The following is a 22845-nucleotide window of genomic DNA, read 5'->3' as shown; positions in this document are numbered from 1 at the left end:
GAAATTTTTACAAAAGATCTAACCAGGATCAGAGAGGATAGATTAAATACAGTTGATAGTGGAGTTTTTATTGCTGTCAGAAATGGCTTACCATGTAGTGAAATTGAAGTAGGAAAGTCCTGTGAGTTAGTATGGGCACAGTCCTTTCAGAGTATGCTGATACAGTAGCTCCTTACTTAACATCTATACACCCATTCACTCATCGGAAGTTCCATACCGAAAGACTGGAAAGTTGTACAAGTCGCAACAATACCCAAGAAAGGATACAGGAATAATCTGCTGAATTAGAGACTGATATCACTAACATTGATTTGCAGTAGGATTTTGTAACACAAGCTGTGTTTGAACATTATGAATTACCTCGAAGAAAATGCTTTTTAGACAAATACTCAGCATATATCCAGAAAATATCGTTCTTGTGAGACCCAACTAGCTCTTTATTCTCTAGAAGTAATGAGTTCTATTGATAGTAGATGTCAAATCGGTTCCACATTTTTAGATATCTTCTAATCAAATTGCTTGCCTATAAAATATTGTCTCACTTGTGACTGGATTCGTGAGTTCCTGTTAAAAAGGCCATAGTTCGTAGTAACTGACAGAAAGTCATAGAGTAAAACAGAAGTAATATCTGGCACTCCCCAATGTAGTGTTATAGGCCCACTGCTGTTCCTGGTCTGCATAAACAACGTAGAAGACCATCTGAGCAACCCTCTCAGATTATGTGCAGAGATTGCTGGCATTTACAGTCCTGTAAAGTCATCAGATGATCAAAACCAATCGTAAAGTGATTTAGACAAGGTGTGAAGAATGGAAATTGACTCTAAATAAAGAAAAGTATGATGTCATTAACATGAGTACTAAATGAAATCTGCTAAATATCAGTTCACGATAAATCACACAAATCTAAAGTCCGTAAATGCAACTAAGTAGTTAGGGATTATGATTAGGAATAATGTACATTGTAAAGATCACATAAATAATGTTGAGGCTAACAGAAACCAAAGATTACATGATTTATTGGCAGAACACTTAGAAAGTGCAAGTCTATTAAGGAGACTGCTTACAAACCACACTTGTCTGCTCTGTTCTGGAGTATTGCGGTGTGGGATTCGAATCATATGAGACTGATGGAGGACATGGAAAAAATTCAAGAAAGGTAGGTCATTTTTTATAATTGCGAAGTAGGAGACAACGTGCCACAGACATGATAAGTGAGGAAGTGGCAATAATTAAAACAAGGAGTTTTCCTTTGCGGCAGGATCTTCATCATATTTTAATCACCAGTTTTCTCCTCCAATTGCGAAAATATTCAACTGGCACCCATATACATATGGAGGAATGACTATCACAATAAAGTGAGAGAAATCAGAACTCACACAGAAAGATTTACGTCCTCGCTTTTCCTGCGTGCCATTCGAGAGTGTAGCGCGGGAGAAAGAGCTTGGAGGTGGTTCGATGGACCCTCTGCCAGGCACTTAATGATGAACTGCAGAGTAATCATGTAGATATAGATGCAGATCTCTTCCCACATGAATGTCTTGCATTCGGTCCTTTAAAAAAGGCCGTGAGGGGCCGGGGTTTCCTGTCAGATGAGGATGTGCAGCAGGCAGTTACCAACTTTTTCACACACAGAACATGATGTTTTACTGCACTGTTAAAAAACTTCAGCCTGATGCTTCGGTAAGATAATTGATTGCTTCAATATTCACGGTGATTTTGCTCGGCTGGCATAGCGATTCTGGTCTGTATGGCCTTTGTATGGAAATTTTTTGATTGCCACTTCTACAGGGTGAGTCACAAGGTTTTCCCCTGGTTGCTGGAGACTATTCCTTAGGTTATTTGGAACAAAAAACGTAATTTAGTAATGTGATCAGATCACTAATTAATGATCTACAACAGAGTTCCGAAACATGCCATGGTGTATGGGGCACTACACTTGTGTTCACAGGACACATGATCAGTCTTAGGTAGACAAGCGCAGCGCGTGGTATGTTTGCATAAAGACCACGTTGCTGATATTGCAGTCACTATTTACTGTTATTGCCTCCTGTGTACAGTACACTTTGCGATACCATACAAGTTTTCATCATAAGAGTATGGAGAGATGGTGTACATTTTGGGCTTCTGTGATGGTGATGCAAAAGCTGCTGTTGCCAAATATCACCGTCGGTTCAAAATGACTCTGAGCACTATGGGACTTAACTTCTGAGGTCATCAGTCCCCTAGAACTTAGAACTACTTAAACCTAACTAACGTAAGGACATCACACAAACCCATGCCCAAGGCAGGACTCGAACCTGCGACTGTAGCGGTCGCACAGTTCCAGACTGTAGCGCCTAGAACCGCTCGGCCACCCCAGCCGGAATCACCGTCAGTATCCTAATCGTAGGATTCTGAGTGCCAAAACGTTTAGTGGAACATATCGAACATTGCAAAGAAACTGGTACTCTTCCTAGTATTCAGATTCACTTCAAAAGACATCATGACGTTCAAGAAGAGAAAAACATTCTTAATTAAATAGAGCACAGTCCTCATTCAAGGTAGCTGACTGATTGAACGTTTCACAATCTAAGGTATGTAGGGTTCTTCATGAAAATGGACTGTATCCTTTTCATGTGCAGAAAGTTCACCAATTACAGCCACATGATTGCGCCAACTGTTTGCACTCTTGTAACTGGTTAAATGGAAATCGATAGCTCTATCGCTTCATAATGTTCAGTGATGAGGCAACCTTTACAGGAGATGGCATCAACAACATGCATGTCCGAGCAGACGAAAATCCACGTCACGGTAGTATCTCAATTTCAATGCAGATTCAGTGTCAATGTGTGGTGTGGCGTTGTGTGTGACCAGTTACTGGGGCTGTTTATTCTCCTGGGAAATTTAAATGTTCAGATGTGCGGTGACTTTCGTAGCTTCTTGAAGACGTTCCTCTGGAAACAAGACATCACCTGTATCTCCAGCATGACGGGGCACCTGCACACTTCCACCATATGGTAACAGCTTATCTTAATCGGCAATTTCCACATCGATGGATAGGTCGTGGGGCCCCTATCAATTGGTCTACCAGATCCCCGGATTTAACACCCCTAGATTACTGCATCTGGGGGTGGATGAAAGACATTGTGTACGAAGTTAAACGGGAAAAATGAGAAGAATTGATACAATGCATTTTCGATGCTGCAACGTCAATAAGGAATGAGCATGTGAAATTACGAAATGCTACTCGCGTGGGTCACTCCCGTGCAAATCTTTGCCTTCAAATACAGGAAGGAAATTTTGAACACTTGCTTTAAATTCACTCTGAAAGCAAGAGACTGCTACATAATTGTTTAAATTAATTATTATGTGCATTTTTTATAGTGAAATCCTACAATAAAACTTTTTTCTGCCATTTTCGAGTTTTTCAATTACTGTAGCTCCTTAATTATGTATCTGATCCCATTACTTTATTTACATTTTTTGTCCCAAATAACCTAAAGAATACCCTCCAGAAACCGGGGGAAACCTCGTGACTCACCCAGTATATCCTTAATATAAGCCACTCATATATTCTTAACATCAATGAACGGCTACTTGGGCTTTATTACAAATAAATTTGTGTCATAGCCACGTCATCAGCTTTTAGTGTGCCAGTGGGTACTGATGGTTTGACAACTGAAAGACTGTGAACAGTATTTCGCTCAGGAAACACATGGTAAGCGTGCTAATCCTGGTGAAGAAATTTGACGAGAATAAACCATGTGCCACACCGGATTCAGTTCTCACCCTTATTGTCATTTGCAATGCTGTAACACAAACAATATCCAAGTGTTCATAACAGGAACCTACGTTTAACAACTGCAATTGCAGCTGCGTTCCAAGTCATTGCAGGGAACTGGGAAACAAGATTGGGAAGCTGTCTGGCGAGCCACTGTAACCTTGCTGCTTGGAAATCCCAGGATGTTTAAGGCTAACTGGCTACTGCATGCTTATGGATGCTAAGCAAAAATAATCAGCTTCTGACTGTGCAAAATCTGAAGCTTTGAACATCACTAAAAAACCACTCCTAGATCTGATACAGAAGATCTAACGACAGTGTTGAAGTCTCAATAAAGAGATGAACTCACTAAAAACATTACATGTATGAAGTAAATATTAATGAAGTTACTAACATTGATATATAAAAGTGTTTATAAAATTAATAATAAATGCTATAGACAAGATACATGTATGGCACACAGTCATGTAGGTCTTGAAGGCAGCACTACAGAATTAACATACACAAATTGTTATAAATAAATTAGTTAATATCTCATTAAATAGTGCTAAAATAAAGAGGTCTCCACATACACAATAAAGATCAGACCCACATGAATGATATGTCCTATTATCCCAATTCATTTATGTTAATTTAATGAGAATCTAATAAGTTGATATTTGTAAGATGACTGTACTGCAGCAGGAAGCTGAATAAAGACACGAACTTGATTAGTTTCTTGACATTCAATTTATGACGCATAAAGTTTAAATAAATGTTGATCTTTCAGCTATGCTTTGTGTTTAATAATGTAATATCATACTGCAAATTATCTAAAAGTCTTTGTAATACATTTCTAAAACATATAAAGATTGTAAAATATAAGAAGTTTAGCATGTGCACAGGCGTGACAATTTAGTGACACTGTCACAGTTGGCACAAAATTTTACTCTACTGGCCAACAGTGGCTCAACTACAGTACAAACTCAGAGAGCTGAACCTGGGAAGAGGGAATGAAACTCAATGTGTGAATCAGTGTATCACATAGCAAAGTGTCCAAACACTGCATACAGATGAGCATGGAGCAAACACAATGCTACCATCACAAGCAAATGAGTAAACTAAGCACACGGAAAACAAAGGATGATACAAGGCAAAGCCCAGGTCCGATGCAGTTGATGTCTGCATAAGAATTGCTGGACCAGGTCTTTACTGCCAGCAAGTAAACAACTGGATCAGTAGCTCTGCACTATTCCTCTTCGATACTCATGGCAGCTCATGTGTACCCAATCTCAATATTTGCTAGTGGGTATGCTAAATCCTTACCAAATATATCAAATGTTAAATCCTGAATATACAGCTGCTTTTCTCAAACTGACAAGTAACTGTCAAACTTTCATCTGTGTCTTAGTCTCTCTCTCTCTCTCTCTCTCTCTCTCTCTCTCTCTCTCTCACACACACACACACACACACACACACACACACACACACACTTAATTATGTCCAAACCTTATTAAGAGATTATTGAGGAGCTCTCTAATACTGTGTAGAAAGTGCAGATGACTAGTTTTAATTGAAAAATGTAAAAAATTTATTAACACATAGGTATAAATAACAAACAAATCTCTTCTTGTATTGTCGCTGTACCACATCCAATTGCTACTGAAACCATTACTGACATAAATACAACAAACAAGAATAAAAATCAACAATAAGTGAAAAAATACTCATTATGCTTCTCTTCAGCCAAGTTTAACAAGTTATTACCGACTTGCTTTCAGAATGTTCTGCAACATCATGATTTGTTACTTGTTTGTTGGACATTTGTGAGAGCTACTTGAGTCATCTAGTACAGAATAAATATAAAACCAGTGCATCCTAGCAATACAAAGATGAAAAGCAAATCATATTGTTCTAAGGCATTTTTCTATTTTCCAAAAGAAAGGCTACTTCAGTGCCTTGAATTAGAAATTTCCGATCATTTGTAAAATATTGACCAAATTCAAAGTTTTCAGTGGTAAAAAATATCAACAACATAAATGGGAATTATAAAGCTATTATGGCAACAAATAAACATGAAAATACGACTCTCATTCACACATGTTCAATTTGTCAGTTTAAATCTAGTATATTACTTCCAATACAACGAGAAATGGGGTACATATTCCACATTTCACCAATACTGACCACTATTCATTAATAGACAGTGTATTAAGAAGTTCCTCTTGCTAATTAACACCATTAATACACAAGATGCTCTACTTTCATACATGTTCACTTATGAGAACATTGTTTCCCCTTCTTCATGCATATAAATATCATCCTTATTAGAACACACCAGAACAAATTACAGACCTCTCAATGTTTCTGTATATAAATATTACATGTGATATGTATATTGCAACATGTTAACAAATTTACAGCAAAATAGCAGCATACAACATAATCACCATCAATGAAGAGAGATGACTTACATAGGAATGTATCATTTACAACTCAACCATAACAAAATTTGCTCTAAGAAATACACACTTCAATTAATGGTGCATATCAGACAACATTACTTAGCATTTTCATCTGTAACTTCTCTCATTCACTTTCATACCACAGAATAAACCAACTGTTGTCACAAATACTTAATGAACAATATTACTGGCTGTGTAATTGTTATATGCCAGAATGAAGAAAGTATTTATACATAAGCTATGACCACACAAATGGGGAATTAAATGATTAACTGCTGTCATAATTGAGGCATTTAGGGTCAAATTTGCTCTTACACATCTTTTTTCACTTTTTCCTTATTTGCACCACCACATAAACTAAAACTGAAAATAGCCATTCTGATTTTCTGTATTAGTGACTACTTAAACGCAAACTCAATCACAAACACTAACTTAAGTGGGCCATTCTCTTCCAAAAACACCTAACTGGAAGAGCCCAGTCTGCTGAAAAATTCAAGTAACTGAAAATATGTTTACATCATACAGTTGTAATTCATTTGTTTTTCATAGCTTCACATTTCAGAAACTCTCACATTAAAATGTCACTGACAGCTTGTGTAATATTTAATAATTTACATGCTGTTTACAGCTGACTCCCAACCCCACTGCAATGTTTGAAACAGTAAATTCCACTATTTGTATGAATAAATTAGCATCATAGCTTTTTGAATACAGACAATTCAAATCATACTAAATAAAAAAGTAGTTATCTAAACAAATGATCAAAACTTGAATATCAACATCAAATCATAATCTACCCCATCACAATAATTGTTCAAGTGAGTCACAAGGTTTTTTTCCCCACTATTAGCTTAGTTAGTAAAGCTCCCAGCTCCCCCCACTGGCAAGAAAATGTTCAGCAACAACAGAATCAAGATCATAAAACATGCAAGCAGCAATTGATTAACATGACCACTGATTCAGATGGTAGTAGCAATGCCAGTACTGGCTGATGCCTTGGTAGGAAAATTTCAGTTCTCAGTTGCCTGGAGAACAAGAAATTTGTGAACAAGAAATTTGTGAGTATGTAATATGAAACTGCAAAATCAGTATTGCCTGAGGAAATAAAAGTTACTTAATTCCATCATTAATGCCTTAAAAACACAAATTCCCAATCTAAACATTCCATGCCCCAAGTTTTAGTTGGTGGCACACGACGCATTAGCTGCGGAAAACTCAAAACTCATCAACAATTCTTTACATACATACTGGATTATCATAGTCTCCCTTCATTACTCTTACATTACTTTGTAGAATACTTCAAAAAACATTCAAATTACATTATTTCATCAGTCCAACCAATAAAAAGTAGATTAGCTAATATTTACACCAACAAAACATTCTTCTTATGGTAAAGCATACACAGTGATATTTATATTAATCTTTTACACAATTTGCGCAGTTGAAAATAATTCCAGCTAATAATATTTGGAAACAAAAGTACTTAAATGCTGAGTTCTCCATTAGCTTAGCTGCTTGTTAACATGATTCACCTACCTAATTTGCGTTCTGTGACAGAAACACCTCCCACAGCCTGGTATAAATACACATAAGAACATTTTGTAAATGCCCAAACGTTTCCATATAAGAATAGCCTTTTTTTCCCTTTCAGTGCTAGAAACTGTGACTGCTGTGTAGCAAAAATACGATAATGTAGTGTAAAAGGCTGGGAAACAACTTTGAAATTTTTATGGCATCTGGTATTGTGGTAAATTTGTAGCCACTAATCCTGAGGATCACTATATAAATATTTGCATCTCCTTCTCTTGTGCTGATCAGATACACACATCTGCCTTTTCCTCTTCCTTTTCTGGTTGTTTAGGCCTTGTACCTACCACATGTACTGGCTGATTCTTCTCCTGCTGAACACCATACCCTTTTCTACACAATAATTTTCCATACACTAATCCATTATCACATTTCTCACAAAGTAATCTAATGAAGCTGCCAGAAAGCATATTATTTAAACTTCTTTACAAAATGGAGTTATATTACAGAAGCACCATACAAGCAATGTGATGTGAAAGTGAATGTTATCATGTGGTAATTTACAATATTACACTTCAACAAAGCTGTTGCACAGTCAACAACAAAAACTGATTTTCTACTGTCTATATCCGTTTAAAATTGTAAGTGCTGTTTGCAAGAGAACAATTTCTGCAAATAAGAAAACAGCAGCATTTCCCATAAGGCACTTTTTCTACAAGTATTCTGCATGTAACTAATGTAAATATATGTACATGTTTCATCATTTCCCAATCACGATGTAATATATCACAATACCTCAATGAGGTGACATTATATGTTGCTAATATGTTTCAGTCTAAAACAAAGTTCTGTTTAACAAATAATTATATGTGATTCTACTGAAATTCGACAGTCACCAGGTTGGCCTATAGAGCAGACACTTGCACTGGGGGGAAAAAAGTCTGCAGTTTTTAATAAACCATATTGCATCAATATTATCATAAACTTTATTCTACAGCTAGCTTAACCATGAGCTATTAACATGCATGAAATGTGAATTGTTGCACCAACTTCAAACTTGATTTGTTTGAGCTTTAGATTTCAGTTGTGCTGTAAGTGCAGCATTTTCTTGCTGCATCTGTCGCAAGTCAGCAGAAACTCTCTCCAAATTGGATCCAACATTCTTTGCAGTTTCAGTTTCTATCTGGAAGTCAACAAACGTTTTTTGAAATAAATGAGATGAAAAATCTATCCACAAAATGTGTAAAGTTTCAATAAAATTATAAATAATTTTTAACTTAATAAACATCAAAATAACAACATAATTCCTCACCTATTAAAGCATTTAATCACTTGCAGCTCTAAATACCAAGCACTTTTTGGCAGCAACAAAGCACCATCTATGGTTATGGATGACATTTTGGCATCAGTACAGCCATTGTGACCAATGGCTTTCGTATTATTGCAGCAATGAGAAAGACCCTTCAAACCAGATTAACTCCATCACACCATTGGTCAATTATAAAGGCAGGATACCTACACCTTAGTCTTTGATTCTTCTGCATAAATACAGGGTGGCGCACGAAATATGTTACTGTATTGTTTTTTAATATAAACTTTATTGTCAATACAATCTGAAAGTAACATATACTACAATGAAGAGCTGTCCATGGAGATTTGTTCTAACTCAGCATATGCTCAATATGTCCACCATTTTGTTTCCTAACTTCCTTCAAACAAACACTGAAGTTAGTGATTACCCTATGGCACACGTCTTCCGTAATTTCACTGCAAGCTTGAAGAATAAGTCTTCTGAGCCCCATTAAACCATGTGGACGTTTCAGGAAAATTATTTCCTTTAGGTATCCCCAAAGAAAAAAGTCACATGGATTGAGGTCTGGACTATTGGGGGGCCAATTTTGTCCATCATTGAAGCGACCTGGAAACCTGAGTGAAATGATCCGCATGTCGAAATGCTCGTGTAAAAACTCCAACACAGTGTTTGCAGTATGTGGCCTTGATCCATCTTGCATGAACCACTGCGTGTTGAAGGGCAAGGCAGTAACAAGAAGCTGTGGAATGAAGCTATTGCGAAGCATGCTCAAATAACGCCCGCTGTTTACAGTTTCTTCAAAGAAAAAGGGTCCAATAAGTTCGTGACTGGAAATTGCTGCCCACACTGTAATCCATGGAACATAATGTTGTCGTTCATGAAGCACTTGTGCGTTTTCAGTGGCCCAAAAGCACGCATTTTGTTTGTTTACCACACCGTCTAAATGAAAATGCGCCTTGTCTGAAACCAAACATTGTTGAGAGTTTCTTCCCTATCCTCCGCCCACTAAGCAAACAGTAGTCTCTGCTGCTTGTATTCTTCAGTGAGCTTCTGTGCACAGGTCATCTTGTATGGGTACATATGGAGGTCACTTTTAAGAATGCATTGAACGGAGCGTCTGGATATTCTCAGTTGCACCGTTGTCTTTCTACATGATTTCCCGGGACTTCTCTGTACAGCAACTCGTACCCCTTCAATATTCTCCGCCGAACAAACAGGCTTAGGTAGAGGTCGCTTCGCTTCCAATACTGTTCCTTCCTGCACAAATTTATCATACAAACTGTGGATGGTCTTCTTGCAACGGACCCATCGTGTGTTAAACTGTTGTCGAAAACACCTCCGAGTCACAACAAGTAACAAAGTCACAGAAAGTAACACAATTGCCGATCGTTGCTGTGTCGTCAGTCTTCCATTGTCATCCTTTGCTGCTTACTAGTCTCCTAGCGGCAGTATCGTGAATTACATGTCATTTCATAACTCATTTGTTTTTCCAAGCTCTGCTGGTACTGCTGTAGAGATCCCAGTGCGATATCTAATGTGCGTCGTAAATTGTGAAAGAAACAATTGGTAACACATTTCGTGTGCCACCCTGTATATGAAGGGTGTATTTGAGTCCATTTAGATCAGGCGTGTAAGAATTTGACATAAAAACTCCAATGTATAAATAAATGTAGCTATTCTTGAGAAATAAATATAAACTAAACCTTCTCCCATAACAGTTAAAAAATAGGCTGACCTGCAGGGGACTCGTGGTGATCCATTACTTTGCCCAGTGGCCTATGGTCAATGGCGGATAATTGCTTCTTACAATAGTACAGAATAAAGTAAATTACCATGAGAAGTACCTACATAGTAATCTTTCGTAGTGTGATAATTTGTTTTGTTAAAAATGTTTCATACCATGTGTTTTACTAATGTAAATCAGACAGCACATCTTCTGACTGAAGGTGGAGACCGATAAACCAACTGAGGCAGGCAGTGCAAGCATCCCAGGCATGTACTTATGTAAAACTAGGCAGCTTGGGATGTGTATGACTTTAGTAAGAATTAAACTTCAAGGTACCATGGATCTCAAAACACTGACCAAGGTTGTGAGTCAACTTGGTAAATTCGGTAGATTTGTTATCTGGGATGAACAGACTATAAAAGACTGGCCAAGGCAAAGGGTGACTGGGAGGACTTCACTGGCTCAGTCTCCAGGACTGAGGATGAGCATGAAGCCCTACGACCAGCTGCTTTTGAGCTCTTCAGCCACTGGTGGGTGTCATCTTTCCCACAAGCAGAAACCTGAAATGGGAGTGACCCAAGGGACCCCTTCCTAGTGAGAGAAGCCAAAGAAGACTTCTGATTCTCCAGCTTAGAAGTAGGGACAGACATTCCTCATGGTTGGGGTGGGGGGTGGAGTATCAACACAGAGGGAAATGGCCCCCACCATCAAGGGGGCAGTTGTAATCTTCTGGCTCTGAGAGGTGACTGGGGTTGGCGGAGCTGATAGTGCCAGAACTGCTGTAGTGGTGGCGTAAGACGATGTCATACATACAGGATGCAGGCGTTCAAATTTCCTCTTAGCCTCAGTGGAGGTCAGTCGGTCCAGGGTCTTGTACTCCATGATTTTCCTTTCTTTCTGAAGAATCCTGCAGTCTGGCGAGCAAGGCGAACGGTGCTCCCCGCAGTTGACACAAACGGGAGGCAGGGCACATGGAGTATTGGGATGTGATGGGCATCCACAATGTCGACATATGATGCTGGAAGTACAGCAGGACGACATATGGCTGAACTTCCAGCGCTTAAAGCACCATATCGGGGGAGAGATATAGGGCTTTACATTACAGCGGTAACCCCACTTTGACCTTCTCAGGCAATGCATCACCCACAAAGGCCAAGATGAAGGCACCGGTGGCAACCTGATTATCCTTCGGACCCTGGTGGACACACTGGGCAAAACGTACACCTTGCCACTCTAAATTAGTGCAAAGCTCGGCAGACTGCAAAAGAAGGTCCCTCTGAAATATGATTCCCTGGACTATATTTAAGCTCTTATGGGGTGTGATGGCTACAGAAACATCCCCCAGCTTGTCACAAGTGAGTAGGTCCCGTGACTGGGCAGAGGGTGCTGTTTTGATCAAGACTGACCCAGATCTCACTTTGGAAATACCTCCAACTCCCCCAACTTGTCATCTAAATGCTCAACAAAAAACTGAGGCTTCATTGTCATGAAAGATTCGCCATCAGCTCTTGAACATACGAGGTACTGGGGCAAATAAGATCCGCTGCCATCCTTAGGCTGACACTCCTCCCACGGTGTGGCCAGGGAGGGGAATGATTTGGGATCGTACATCTGTGCGTTGAATTGAGCTCATAAACACTTAAGAGACTGCTGGTGTTTCACCACCAGGAAGAGATGATGGATACGATTCATCACGTTTCATCTGCCCTGATGCCACCCACTCTGACCAGAGGCCCTCCCCACGGGCACCACCCAGCCGCAGCAAAGGCCACCTGGCAGGATGGCTATTGCCGGAGTCCCGATGCCCCAGGGGGATGAGCATCTACCCCTTGGCATACATGGAGAGTTAACGGCACAAGCATCAGCAGAGCGATCCCTGTGTTGTCGGGGGGCTACAACCAACAGGGTACATGGTGGCCCCACCACAGCGGACTGGCTATCTTGCTGGATATCAGGTGCAAAGAAGTCCATGGTCATTGTCAACGCAGAAAGCGACACTGCATAGTGCATGGTCGATAACACATCCAGGAAGGTGTCCTCATCCGAGAGATGGAGAATGAGTGGGACTGAAATGTGACGACGAGAAAGTGGGCTAAAGATCTCAATGCACGATGGACACGATGCACCATGTAAGGCACCCTTCCCCAATTGGCTCGCTCTTCGGCAAAATTTTGAAGAATGGAGATCAAACCCTACAGGGGACCATCACAAAGGCCGAAACGTGTGGGACTCCTTTTAGTCGCCTCTTATGACAGGCAGGACTACCTCGGGCCTATTCCAAACCCCGGACCCACAGGGGGTTACCACTACTGATATATCCTTCTACACCCTTACATTTGTCCTCTAGCCATTCCTGCTTAGCCATTTTGCACTTCCTGTCAATCTCATTTGTATTCCTTTTCACCTGCTACATTTACTGCATTTTATTATTTTCTCCTTTCATCACATAAATTCAATATATCTTGTGTTACCCAAGGTTTTCTGCTGGTCCTCATCTTTTTACCTACTTGATCCTCTGCTGCCTTCACTATTTCATCTCTTAAAGTTACTCATTCTACTTCTACTGTATTCCTTTTCCCTGTGCTTGTCAATCATTCCCTAATGCTCCCTCTGAATCTCTCTACAGCTTCTGGTTCTTTCAGTTTATCCACGTGCTCTCTCCTTAAATTCCCACCTTTTTGCAGTTTCTTCAATTTTAATCTGCAGTTAAAACCAATAAATTGTGATCAGAGTCCATATCTGCGGTTGGAAATGTCTAACAATTTAAAACCTGGTTCCCAAATCTCTTGTCTTACCATCATATAATCTATCTGAAACCTTCCAGTGTCTCCAGGTCTCTTCCATGTATACTTTCTTTCATGATTCTTAAACCAAGTGTAACTAGGATTAAGTTATGCTCTGTGCAAAATTCTACCAGACAGTTCTCTCTTTCATTTCTTTCTCCCAGTCAATATTCACCTACCGCTTTTCCTTCTCTTCCTTTTCCTACTATCGAATTCCAGTCTCTCATCACCATAAATTTTTCAGCTCCCTTAACTACATGAATATTTCGTTTATTTTAACATACGTTTCTCTCAATCTCCAGCTCATCTGCAGAGCTAGTTTGCACACAAACTTATGTAACTGTGGTGGGTGTGGCATTCTTGTCTGTCTTGGGTACAATACTGCATTCACTTTGCCATTCATAGTAGTTTATTCACATTCCTATTTTATTATTCATTATTAAATCTACTCCCTTATTACCCCTATTTTATTTTGTATTTATAATCCTATATTCACCTGACCAGAAGTCTTGTTCCTCCTGCCACCAAACTTCACTATTTCCCACTATATCTAACTTTGACCTATCCATTTCCCTTTTTAAATTTTCTAACCCACCTGCCTGATTAAGGGATCTGACATTCCATGCTCCAATTCATAGAACGCAAGTTTTGTTTCTCCTGATAATGACATCCTCCTGTGTAGTCCCTGCCTGAAGATCCACATGGAGGACTATTTCACCTCCGGAATATTTTACCCAAGAGGATGTCATCATCATTCAACCATACACCAGAGCTGCACGCCTTCAGGAAAAATTGTGGCTGAAGTTCCCCCTTGCTTTCATCTGTTTGCAGTACCAGCACAGCAAGGCCGTTTTGGTTGATGTTACAAGGCCAGATCAATCAATCATCCAGGCTGTTGTTGTCCCTACAACTACTGGAAAGGCTGCTACCCCTCTTCAGGAACCACATGTTTGTCTGGCCTCTCAACAGATACCCCTCTGTTTTGGGTTTTGGTTGCACATACGGTATCGCTATCTGTATCACTGAGGCACGCAAGCCTTTCCACCAATGGCAAGGTCCAGGGTTAATGGGGGAGGGGCACAGTGGCGCTAAAAATAGAAACTCTTCTCCAAATTTCAACTTTCTATCCTTAGTTTCTATGGCTAAGAACAGAAACTTCAGATTTGGCAAAGGTGTGGATCTTATACTGTAGGCATCCTGTAAGGAGGGATTTTTTGAAATTCCATCTCTAGGGTGGTGAAACAGGGGATGAAGGGTTTTTTTGAAAAATGTCATGCCATTACAGAAATTTTGGAGCTAGACCTATGAAAATTTGAATATGGTTTCTCTGTCAGAAATAAAGAAATACTAGTTTTAGCATTTTTGAAAATTTAACCCTACTGGAGTGAAATAGTGGGTGGAAGCTGTTTTTGAAAAATATATTATTATTAAAGAACTACTAGAGTAGTTTTAAAGCTCCATCTCTGGACATTGGTATCTAACTTCTTGATTACAAACATAAAACAAAAAAATATGTTTCAGTGCTTTTTGAAACTGAACGCAAAGTGAGAGATATAGGGAATGAACTTTTTTATGAAAATACTTTATTATGAAAGCATTCTTACAGCTAAATCTATGAAAAATTAATTTGGCTTCTCAGAAATAAAAAAATATGTTTCTCTGTTTTTGGAAAGTCAACCCCTACAGGGGTGAAATGACAGATGAAAGCTTTCATGGAAATACTTCACTGTTGGTGAAGCTAAATCTGTGAGAAGTCGTATTTCACTTCTCTGTTAGAAATAAAACACACATGTGTCACTGTTTTTGGAAATTCAACTGCTGGGGGGTGGAGGGGGGCGGGGGGTGGGGGGTGGAAAAGGAGTGCAACATTTTATGGGAGTATTTTATTGTGAAAGCATTTTTAAAGCTACATCTTTGAAAACTGGTGTTTGGCTTCTCATTTGGAGATTGAAAAATACGTGTTTCACTGTTTTTGGAAATTCAACCCCTCTTGAGATGAAATAAGAGTCAGACTGATTCACTGACTCAGCATCATCCAGCCCAAACCACTAAGGATGGAATCTTGAAGTTTGGAGAGGGTCTGGACCTTATATTGTAGGCATCATTTAAGAAAGGATTGTCCAAAATTCCACTCCTAATGCACTGATGCAGTGGATGAAAGGCTATCTGAAAGTATGTCACTATTGAAGAAATTTTGAAGCTAGAACTACGAAAATTGGTATTTGGTTTCTCAGTCAGAAAATAAAAAATGTGTGTCTCAGTGTTTTTAGGAAATCCAACCACTAAGGGGATAAAACGTGTGTGTGTGTGTGTGTGTGTGTGTGTGTGTGTGTGTGTGTGTGTGTGTGTCTCGTCTAATTCTGATTAAGGCCTTTTTGGCTGAAAGCTTACTTGTTTGACAGGTGGCTGTGTGGGTTTTTCTCTCTTTTTTTTTTTTTTGCCTACCTGTGACTCAGCATCTATGCTATATCATGAGTAGTAATCTACCCATTTCATAATATTGCATTATTCCATCCTGGATTTTCAATAGTCAGTGCGTTTATGTATATAGAGGACAACAGCAGTCCTATCACATACGTGAGAACATATTCTGTATACTCAGACCTTTATTACCCATTTGCAGTGGGCCACTCTGTCAAACACTTTCCAGAAATCTATAAATATGGAACCTGTGTAGTGCCCTTCAAACAAGGTTGCATGACATCAAGCGATAAAAGGGCACGACGAGTTTCAAATAAGCGACGCTTTCTAAATCCCTATTGATATTATGGACAAAAGCTTTTCTGTCTCAGGAAAATTTATTATATTTGAACTTACAAATTACTCAAGAATTCTCCAGCAAAGCAATGTTAAGGATATTGGCCTGTAATTTGCAAGTCCATTATTTTATTCTCCTCACTTACAGAAGTCACCTACTCTTTCTTTCTGTCACCTGGGACTTTGCAATGGGCACGAGATTCGCAATAAATTCTAGCTTAGTACGGGCCCTATGCCAAAGAGTACTCCCTTTGTAGCTGAACTGCAATCAATCCAAACCTGCTGATTTATTTGTTTTCAAATGTTTTAGTTGGTTCTCAGTGCCAAGGATTCCTTCTTCTATGTATTCCATAAATAAGCTGCAACAGAGTGAGTTGGAACCATCTACTTCTTGTTATATCATTCCTGACAGTAATTATGTTTCCTCTTTATTTCATCTCATTTTATGAATGACACAATGTGACTATTCCACTGATTAGCTACTTTATTACTCAATCAGAGAATTGTGAAGATTTATTACTCACAATGTAATTTCCCAATTATTGATGACAACAGGTCAGTTAAGTACTTTGAAGTTATTTTGAGATTAAGATGTCTACAATTTAAGATGTTCCACAAACACATGGAAATAGGGTTTGAAGTGGGCTAACAAAATGGCTCTGAGCACTATGGGACTTAACTGCTGTGGTCATCAGTCGAAGTGGGCTAACAAGTAGTTCTGACTGAAGTGTTATACTTCCATTTAAAGACACCAGCCTCTCTACTTAGCAAATGTCATACTTTGAAAGTTATTCATAATTAAAGTTTTGTCTTCCACCATGTTCCATTTTTAACTGTAATTATTTCAAAAATGCAAGAATCGTGACTCTATGTGGAAATGTACACAGTATTCACAATATAGTCCACATAATTATAATTTTCTAAAGTTTTCAGTCATCCAACAGACAGTTAAATCTTATTACTCCATGGTTCATTGTAATTCCATATCTGCTATTTTTGCTCTTTCTCCTCATTATAAATCAAAATGTAATCACAAATTTGAATTAGTCACAGATTTTTCTATAAATAGTTTTACTGAACAATCCTTCAGGCAGTACATGTTTAGTTATCAACATGTGAACATGTAAGTGTTAAAGCCAGTTCTCATTTAGCAACCAACATACACTCCTGGAAATGGAAAAAAGAACACATTGACACCGGTGTGTCAGACCCACCATACTTGCTCCGGACACTGCGAGAGGGCTGTACAAGCAATGATCACACGCACGGCACAGCGGACACACCAGGAACCGCGGTGTTGGCCGTCGAATGGCGCTAGCTGCGCAGCATTTGTGCACCGCCGCCGTCAGTGTCAGCCAGTTTGCCGTGGCATACGGAGCTCCATCGCAGTCTTTAACACTGGTGGCATGCCGCGACAGCGTGGACGTGAACCGTATGTGCAGTTGACGGACTTTGAGCGAGGGCGTATAGTGGGCATGCGGGAGGCCGGGTGGACGTACCGCCGAATTGCTCAACACGTGGGGCGTGAAGTCTCCACAGTACATCGATGTTGTCGCCAGTGGTCGGCGGAAGGTGCACGTGCCCGTCGACCTGGGACCGGACCGCAGCGACGCACGGATGCACGCCAAGACCGTAGGATCCTACGCAGTGCCGTAGGGGACCGCACCGCCACTTCCCAGCAAATTAGGGACACTGTTGCTCCTGGGGTATCGGCGAGGACCATTCGCAACTGTCTCCATGAAGCTGGGCTACGGTCCCGCACACCGTTAGGCCGTCTTCCGCTCACGCCCCAACATCATGCAGCCCGCCTCCAGTGGTGTCGCGACAGGCGTGAATGGAGGGACGAACGGAGACGTGTCGTCTTCAGCGATGAGAGTCGCTTCTGCCCTGGTGCCAATGATGGTCGTATGCGTGTTTGGCGCCGTGCAGGTGAGCGCCACAATCAGGACTGCATACGACCGAGGCACACAGGGCCAACACCCGGCATCATGGTGTGGGGAGCGATCTCCTACACTGGCCGTACACCACTGGTGATCGTCGAGGGGACACTGAATAGTGCACGGTACATCCAAACCGTCATCGAACCCATCGTTCTACCATTCCTAGACCGGCAAGGGAACTTGCTGTTCCAACAGGACAATGCACGTCCGCATGTATCCCGTGCCACCCAACGTGCTCTAGAAGGTGTAAGTCAACTACCCTGGCCAGCAAGATCTCCGGATCTGTCCCCCATTGAGCATGTTTGGGACTGGATGAAGCGTCGTCTCACGCGGTCTGCACGTCCAGCACGAACACTGGTCCAACTGAGGCGCCAGGTGGAAATGGCATGGCAAGCCGTTCCACAGGACTACATCCAGCATCTCTACGACCGTCTCCATGGGAGAATAGCAGCCTGCATTGCTGCGAAAGTTGGATATACACTGTACTAGTGCCGACATTGTGCATGCTCTGTTGCCTGTGTCTATGTGCCTGTGGTTCTGTCAGTGTGATCATGTGATGTATCTGACCCCAGGAATGTGTCAATAAAGTTTCCCCTTCCTGGGACAATGAATTCACGGTGTTCTTATTTCAATTTCCAGGAGTGTATGAACAACGCTTTAGTCTGCCCTGGGTTAGTTATCAAAATGCAAACATTCACATGGGATGAACAAAAGTATGAAAACACCAAAAATATAACACATTACTATGCCTAATACTGTGTAGGAAACCTGTTGTCATTCAAAACAGCTTCCAGATATCTTGGAATGGATATGTGAAAGTTCCATATGGCTTTCAAGGGAATCATATACCATTCTCACTGCACAATAGTGTCAAGTTCAGGTAACGATGATGGAGGTGGACAGTGGCCATGCACCTTTCTCTCCTAATTAGACCACAAAAGCTCTATACTACTGAGGTTTGGTAACTATGGTCGCCAGGGGAGATGTGACAATTCATCCTTGTGCTCACAAAATCTGTCCTAGATGATGAGAACTGTGTACACAGGGGACCACTCGACTTTGAGCACAGTGTCACCACTAGGACACGAACAGTCTTTGGCAGTAATGTGACCTTGCAGAGTACCCATGGGGGCCATGGAGTACCACAATTACCACAATATGGCTGTCCAAACCATCACCGAACCCGGGACATAATCTTGACAAGAACTTGGAAACAGTGTGCAACAAGACTTGTCTGACAAAACAACTTTGCTCCACTGCTCCATTGTCCAGAATTTATGGGTTCATTACTACTTTTTTCTTTCTAGGCATCACTGATGAACGGTGTCAGGAATTCCAACTCGCACTTCTTATGGAACTTCTACCATGTTGTTTCAGTGCTGCATTGACTTTTGAAACTGCCATCCTCTTAATTTTCATCTCAATGATCTTCAATGGCCATCTGTCACAATCAATCACCATAAACTTTCGTCCACATTGTGACTTCGTGGGTGGTGTTTCTCTGCCCTCCCTGTATGTGGTATAGATCTTCATGTGAAGAGCTTAAATGTGTACTGAATATGCAAGTGAACATAAATTATGTTGGTTTTCTGTCAGAACTGTATAGCTAAAGAATACTGAATATGAGTGTTCATGGCCAAATCTTTCAAAATGGAATGTACATACTAACCCGAGACAAATATACTATATAAATTATCATGTAGCAGCTGATCATCGTAATAGTTTGTGTGTTAATAAATGGGGAAAACGTCAAATTAACTAATGCAGTGCATCACTTGTAATTTCAAACTTGTCATTAATCCAAATTACATTAAGACTAGGAGAGCAGCTCTAACAGAGGTAGTCACATAACACAATCTGTGCAATGGTCAAACTATGGAATGTTTGTACGATCCTACTGAGTGAATGATATTGTTTGAATGTTAAATTTAAAATTTCAGCTTTCCTTTTGCTGTATTCTATTGCCACACAAGACTCATCAACAAATGACTAAACAGAAGCCATCAAACTTACTTAATGATTTTAAATAGCACCAGAATATTCTCACATTCTCAGCAAGCACTTTAGCTCAAATTTAATGGTGGAAGTAGTAGTATGCTTCACACACATCTTTTTATAGATGCAGGAATTTTTACTAATATCTGTTTGTCAACATTTCCGCATTCCTCTTTGGAGTGAGAATGCAGCAATAACTACTTCCTTCGAATTTTCCACATTTTGTTATTAAATCACAGTGGATATTTACATTCGTAACACTTATTCAGCACATATTTCTCCAGAATGCAATTTACAATAAGTTTAAAGTTTTGCCACAATTCTTTTATGTCCAACATATTTGAACTAAATGATGTCCGTTCATTGTGTTAAGTAGGATGCTAACAGCTGCTTCTCTGCTTTTTCCAGCATGAAAATTCTCCTATCATTCTCCATGGATGTATTTTCTTTAGTAACCACTGTCATAATGACACCATTATCACTCATTCCTGTATCTATACTGACACTGTCGATAAGGTCAGGCCCATCTGTAGCAACAAGGTATAAAATATTTCCACTGCATGTAAGTTGTTGAACTAGCTGCTGAAGACAGTTTTTCAGATAATGTATTCACATCTACTTGACAAAACTGTCTGTCAATATCGCCTGCAGTGAAACCATAGATGTTCAAGTCTATACTCCGTAGGTTAACGTCACGTCTAACTAATATTGCATGATTGGTGTACTTCAGCATTACCAAGTGTAGACTTTCTTTGAATGATTCTATAACTTTTACAATGGAATCTGGCAGCTGGTAAAAATATCTAATGATAAAGTTGCCAGAATGAGATTTTCACTCTGCATTTGAGTGTGTGCTGATATGAAACTTCCTGGCACATTAAAACTGTTTGCCGGACCGAGACTTGAACTCAGGACCTTTGCCTTTCGTGGGCAAGTGCTCTTCCATCTGAGCTATCCAAGCACGACTCATGCCCCGTCCTCACAGCTTTACTTCTGCCAGTACCTCGTCTCCTACCTTCCAAACTTTACAGAAGCTCTCCTGAACACTTGCCTGTGAAAGATGAAGTTGCATTCACCGAGGCCAGTTACCTCATCCAAATACCTTTGCAGTCAGACTCAATTTCGACCTCAACAGGGACAATATTTTTATCGATTACAATGAACATTCTCCCTTCTACAGCATTTAATCTGTCTTTTCTATAGACATCTCATTAAATATTTCAGAGATCTCTACTTCAGGTTTCATTCAAATTTTGGTTCCAAGTAGTGACAGGTTTCCTGGAGGGCAGTAAATTCAGGGTTTTGTTATGAATGCTTTGACAGTTTACTGTTAATGTGCTGACATTTGAAGTGTCTTTACTTTGTATACTATCTCTCTCCGTTCTCTGCATATCAACTAATGAACCTCAAACTGTCTCACAGCCACTCCACTCCACTCAAATAAGCACTCCAAAAGTAGTCTGTTACCTGAGTAGATGCTTCCTCTGTGTAGTGGACCCCCCCACCTACCAAAGCAAATCCTACAGTTCTACTACCCACAACTTAGGTCCAGAAGTCTGTAGCCGTACCATTACAGAATTGACAGAGCCACTCCAAACCAAAAGGACACAAATCATTTTTGGGTGCAATACTGCTAACTTTAAGCTCTGCTTTCAGCCCATGATTGAGGCTAGTAGTCTTTACCACTTCTGCCAGTCACCCATGCGGCCAGAGGATGGTCTCAGAACTCTAGCGACAGGCATCACTGATGCCAACATGAACTAAAACTTGCTAGCATTGGACCTCCTGATACCTAGCAAACCCCTCTCCCTGTAAGCCTCCTCGAACTCTGCTGAATGAGCGGCCACCAGTCCACTCACGGGGCGAATGTCTGAACACTGAGACTCTGCCTCGAGCGAGGCAATCACATTATAATCTTTCACCCACTCATCAGTGAATGCAGATCCCCTAATGTCAGGCAGGCTGGAAGGTACCTTGGAAGCAGAGCCCGTGAGTGACACAAGTTACACCTGAGATGTTCCATGTGAATGCCACTTCCTCCAACATCACTACACTCTGAGGCAGCAGCTTCCATACAGCTGACTGTGGCCAACAGCATCTTCAGCTGTTAGTCATCTACAGGCAGCTCCTCCTGCATCCACATGCAGTATGCAGACCCCTGAAGTGTTACATGCCATTTAGGTAACAACATTTCACCCTTCTTGTGTAGCACAAGGAATGATGATCATGACAGAATAATATTAAGTAGGGTGTAAGTCATGGAACATATACTGCACAGGGGTGATTGATTTCGCATGTGCAGACATTAAATGGGAGGTGTGGAATACAAGAAAACAGCAAGGTGTAATGAAAAGTAAACAGCTTCAACTGTTGTGAGCAGGATCTTTTAAGTTTTGGCATCGCAGCTTGGCAGTGGCTAGAGCATGAAGGGGCAACTACACTATCCAAGAATGAAAAGATAAGACAAGATGGTTTTGTGAGAGGAGCTACAATTAAGAGAGGTAACTATATCCAATTATAGTCCACAAACTAATCCTTGTGAACGTGTTATGAAGGAATTAGGACAGTTGTGTAAAACATACTGTTCTATGAGGCACACTA

At 40.3% G+C, this 22845-nt stretch overlaps 1 protein-coding gene across 2 annotated transcripts in view; it reads right to left on the bottom strand.

Moving 5' to 3' along the window:
- Nucleotides 1–5306: 5306 nt before the first annotated feature.
- Nucleotides 5307–22845, bottom strand: part of LOC124605344 (coiled-coil domain-containing protein 22 homolog) — a 231796-nt gene continuing 214257 nt past the window's right edge. For both annotated transcript variants that reach the window (XM_047136955.1, XM_047136957.1), the window contains exon 11: nucleotides 5307–8914. In XM_047136955.1, the coding sequence (XP_046992911.1) occupies nucleotides 8783–8914 (132 nt within the window). In that variant the 3' untranslated portion in view covers nucleotides 5307–8782. The remainder of the gene's footprint in view (nucleotides 8915–22845) is intronic.

Source organism: Schistocerca americana, chromosome 3 (genome assembly GCF_021461395.2).
Source record: "Schistocerca americana isolate TAMUIC-IGC-003095 chromosome 3, iqSchAmer2.1, whole genome shotgun sequence".
NCBI lineage: Eukaryota > Metazoa > Arthropoda > Insecta > Orthoptera > Acrididae > Schistocerca > Schistocerca americana.
Note: the sequence above shows the minus strand (reverse complement) of the source record. Positions and strands in the feature narration are given on the sequence as shown.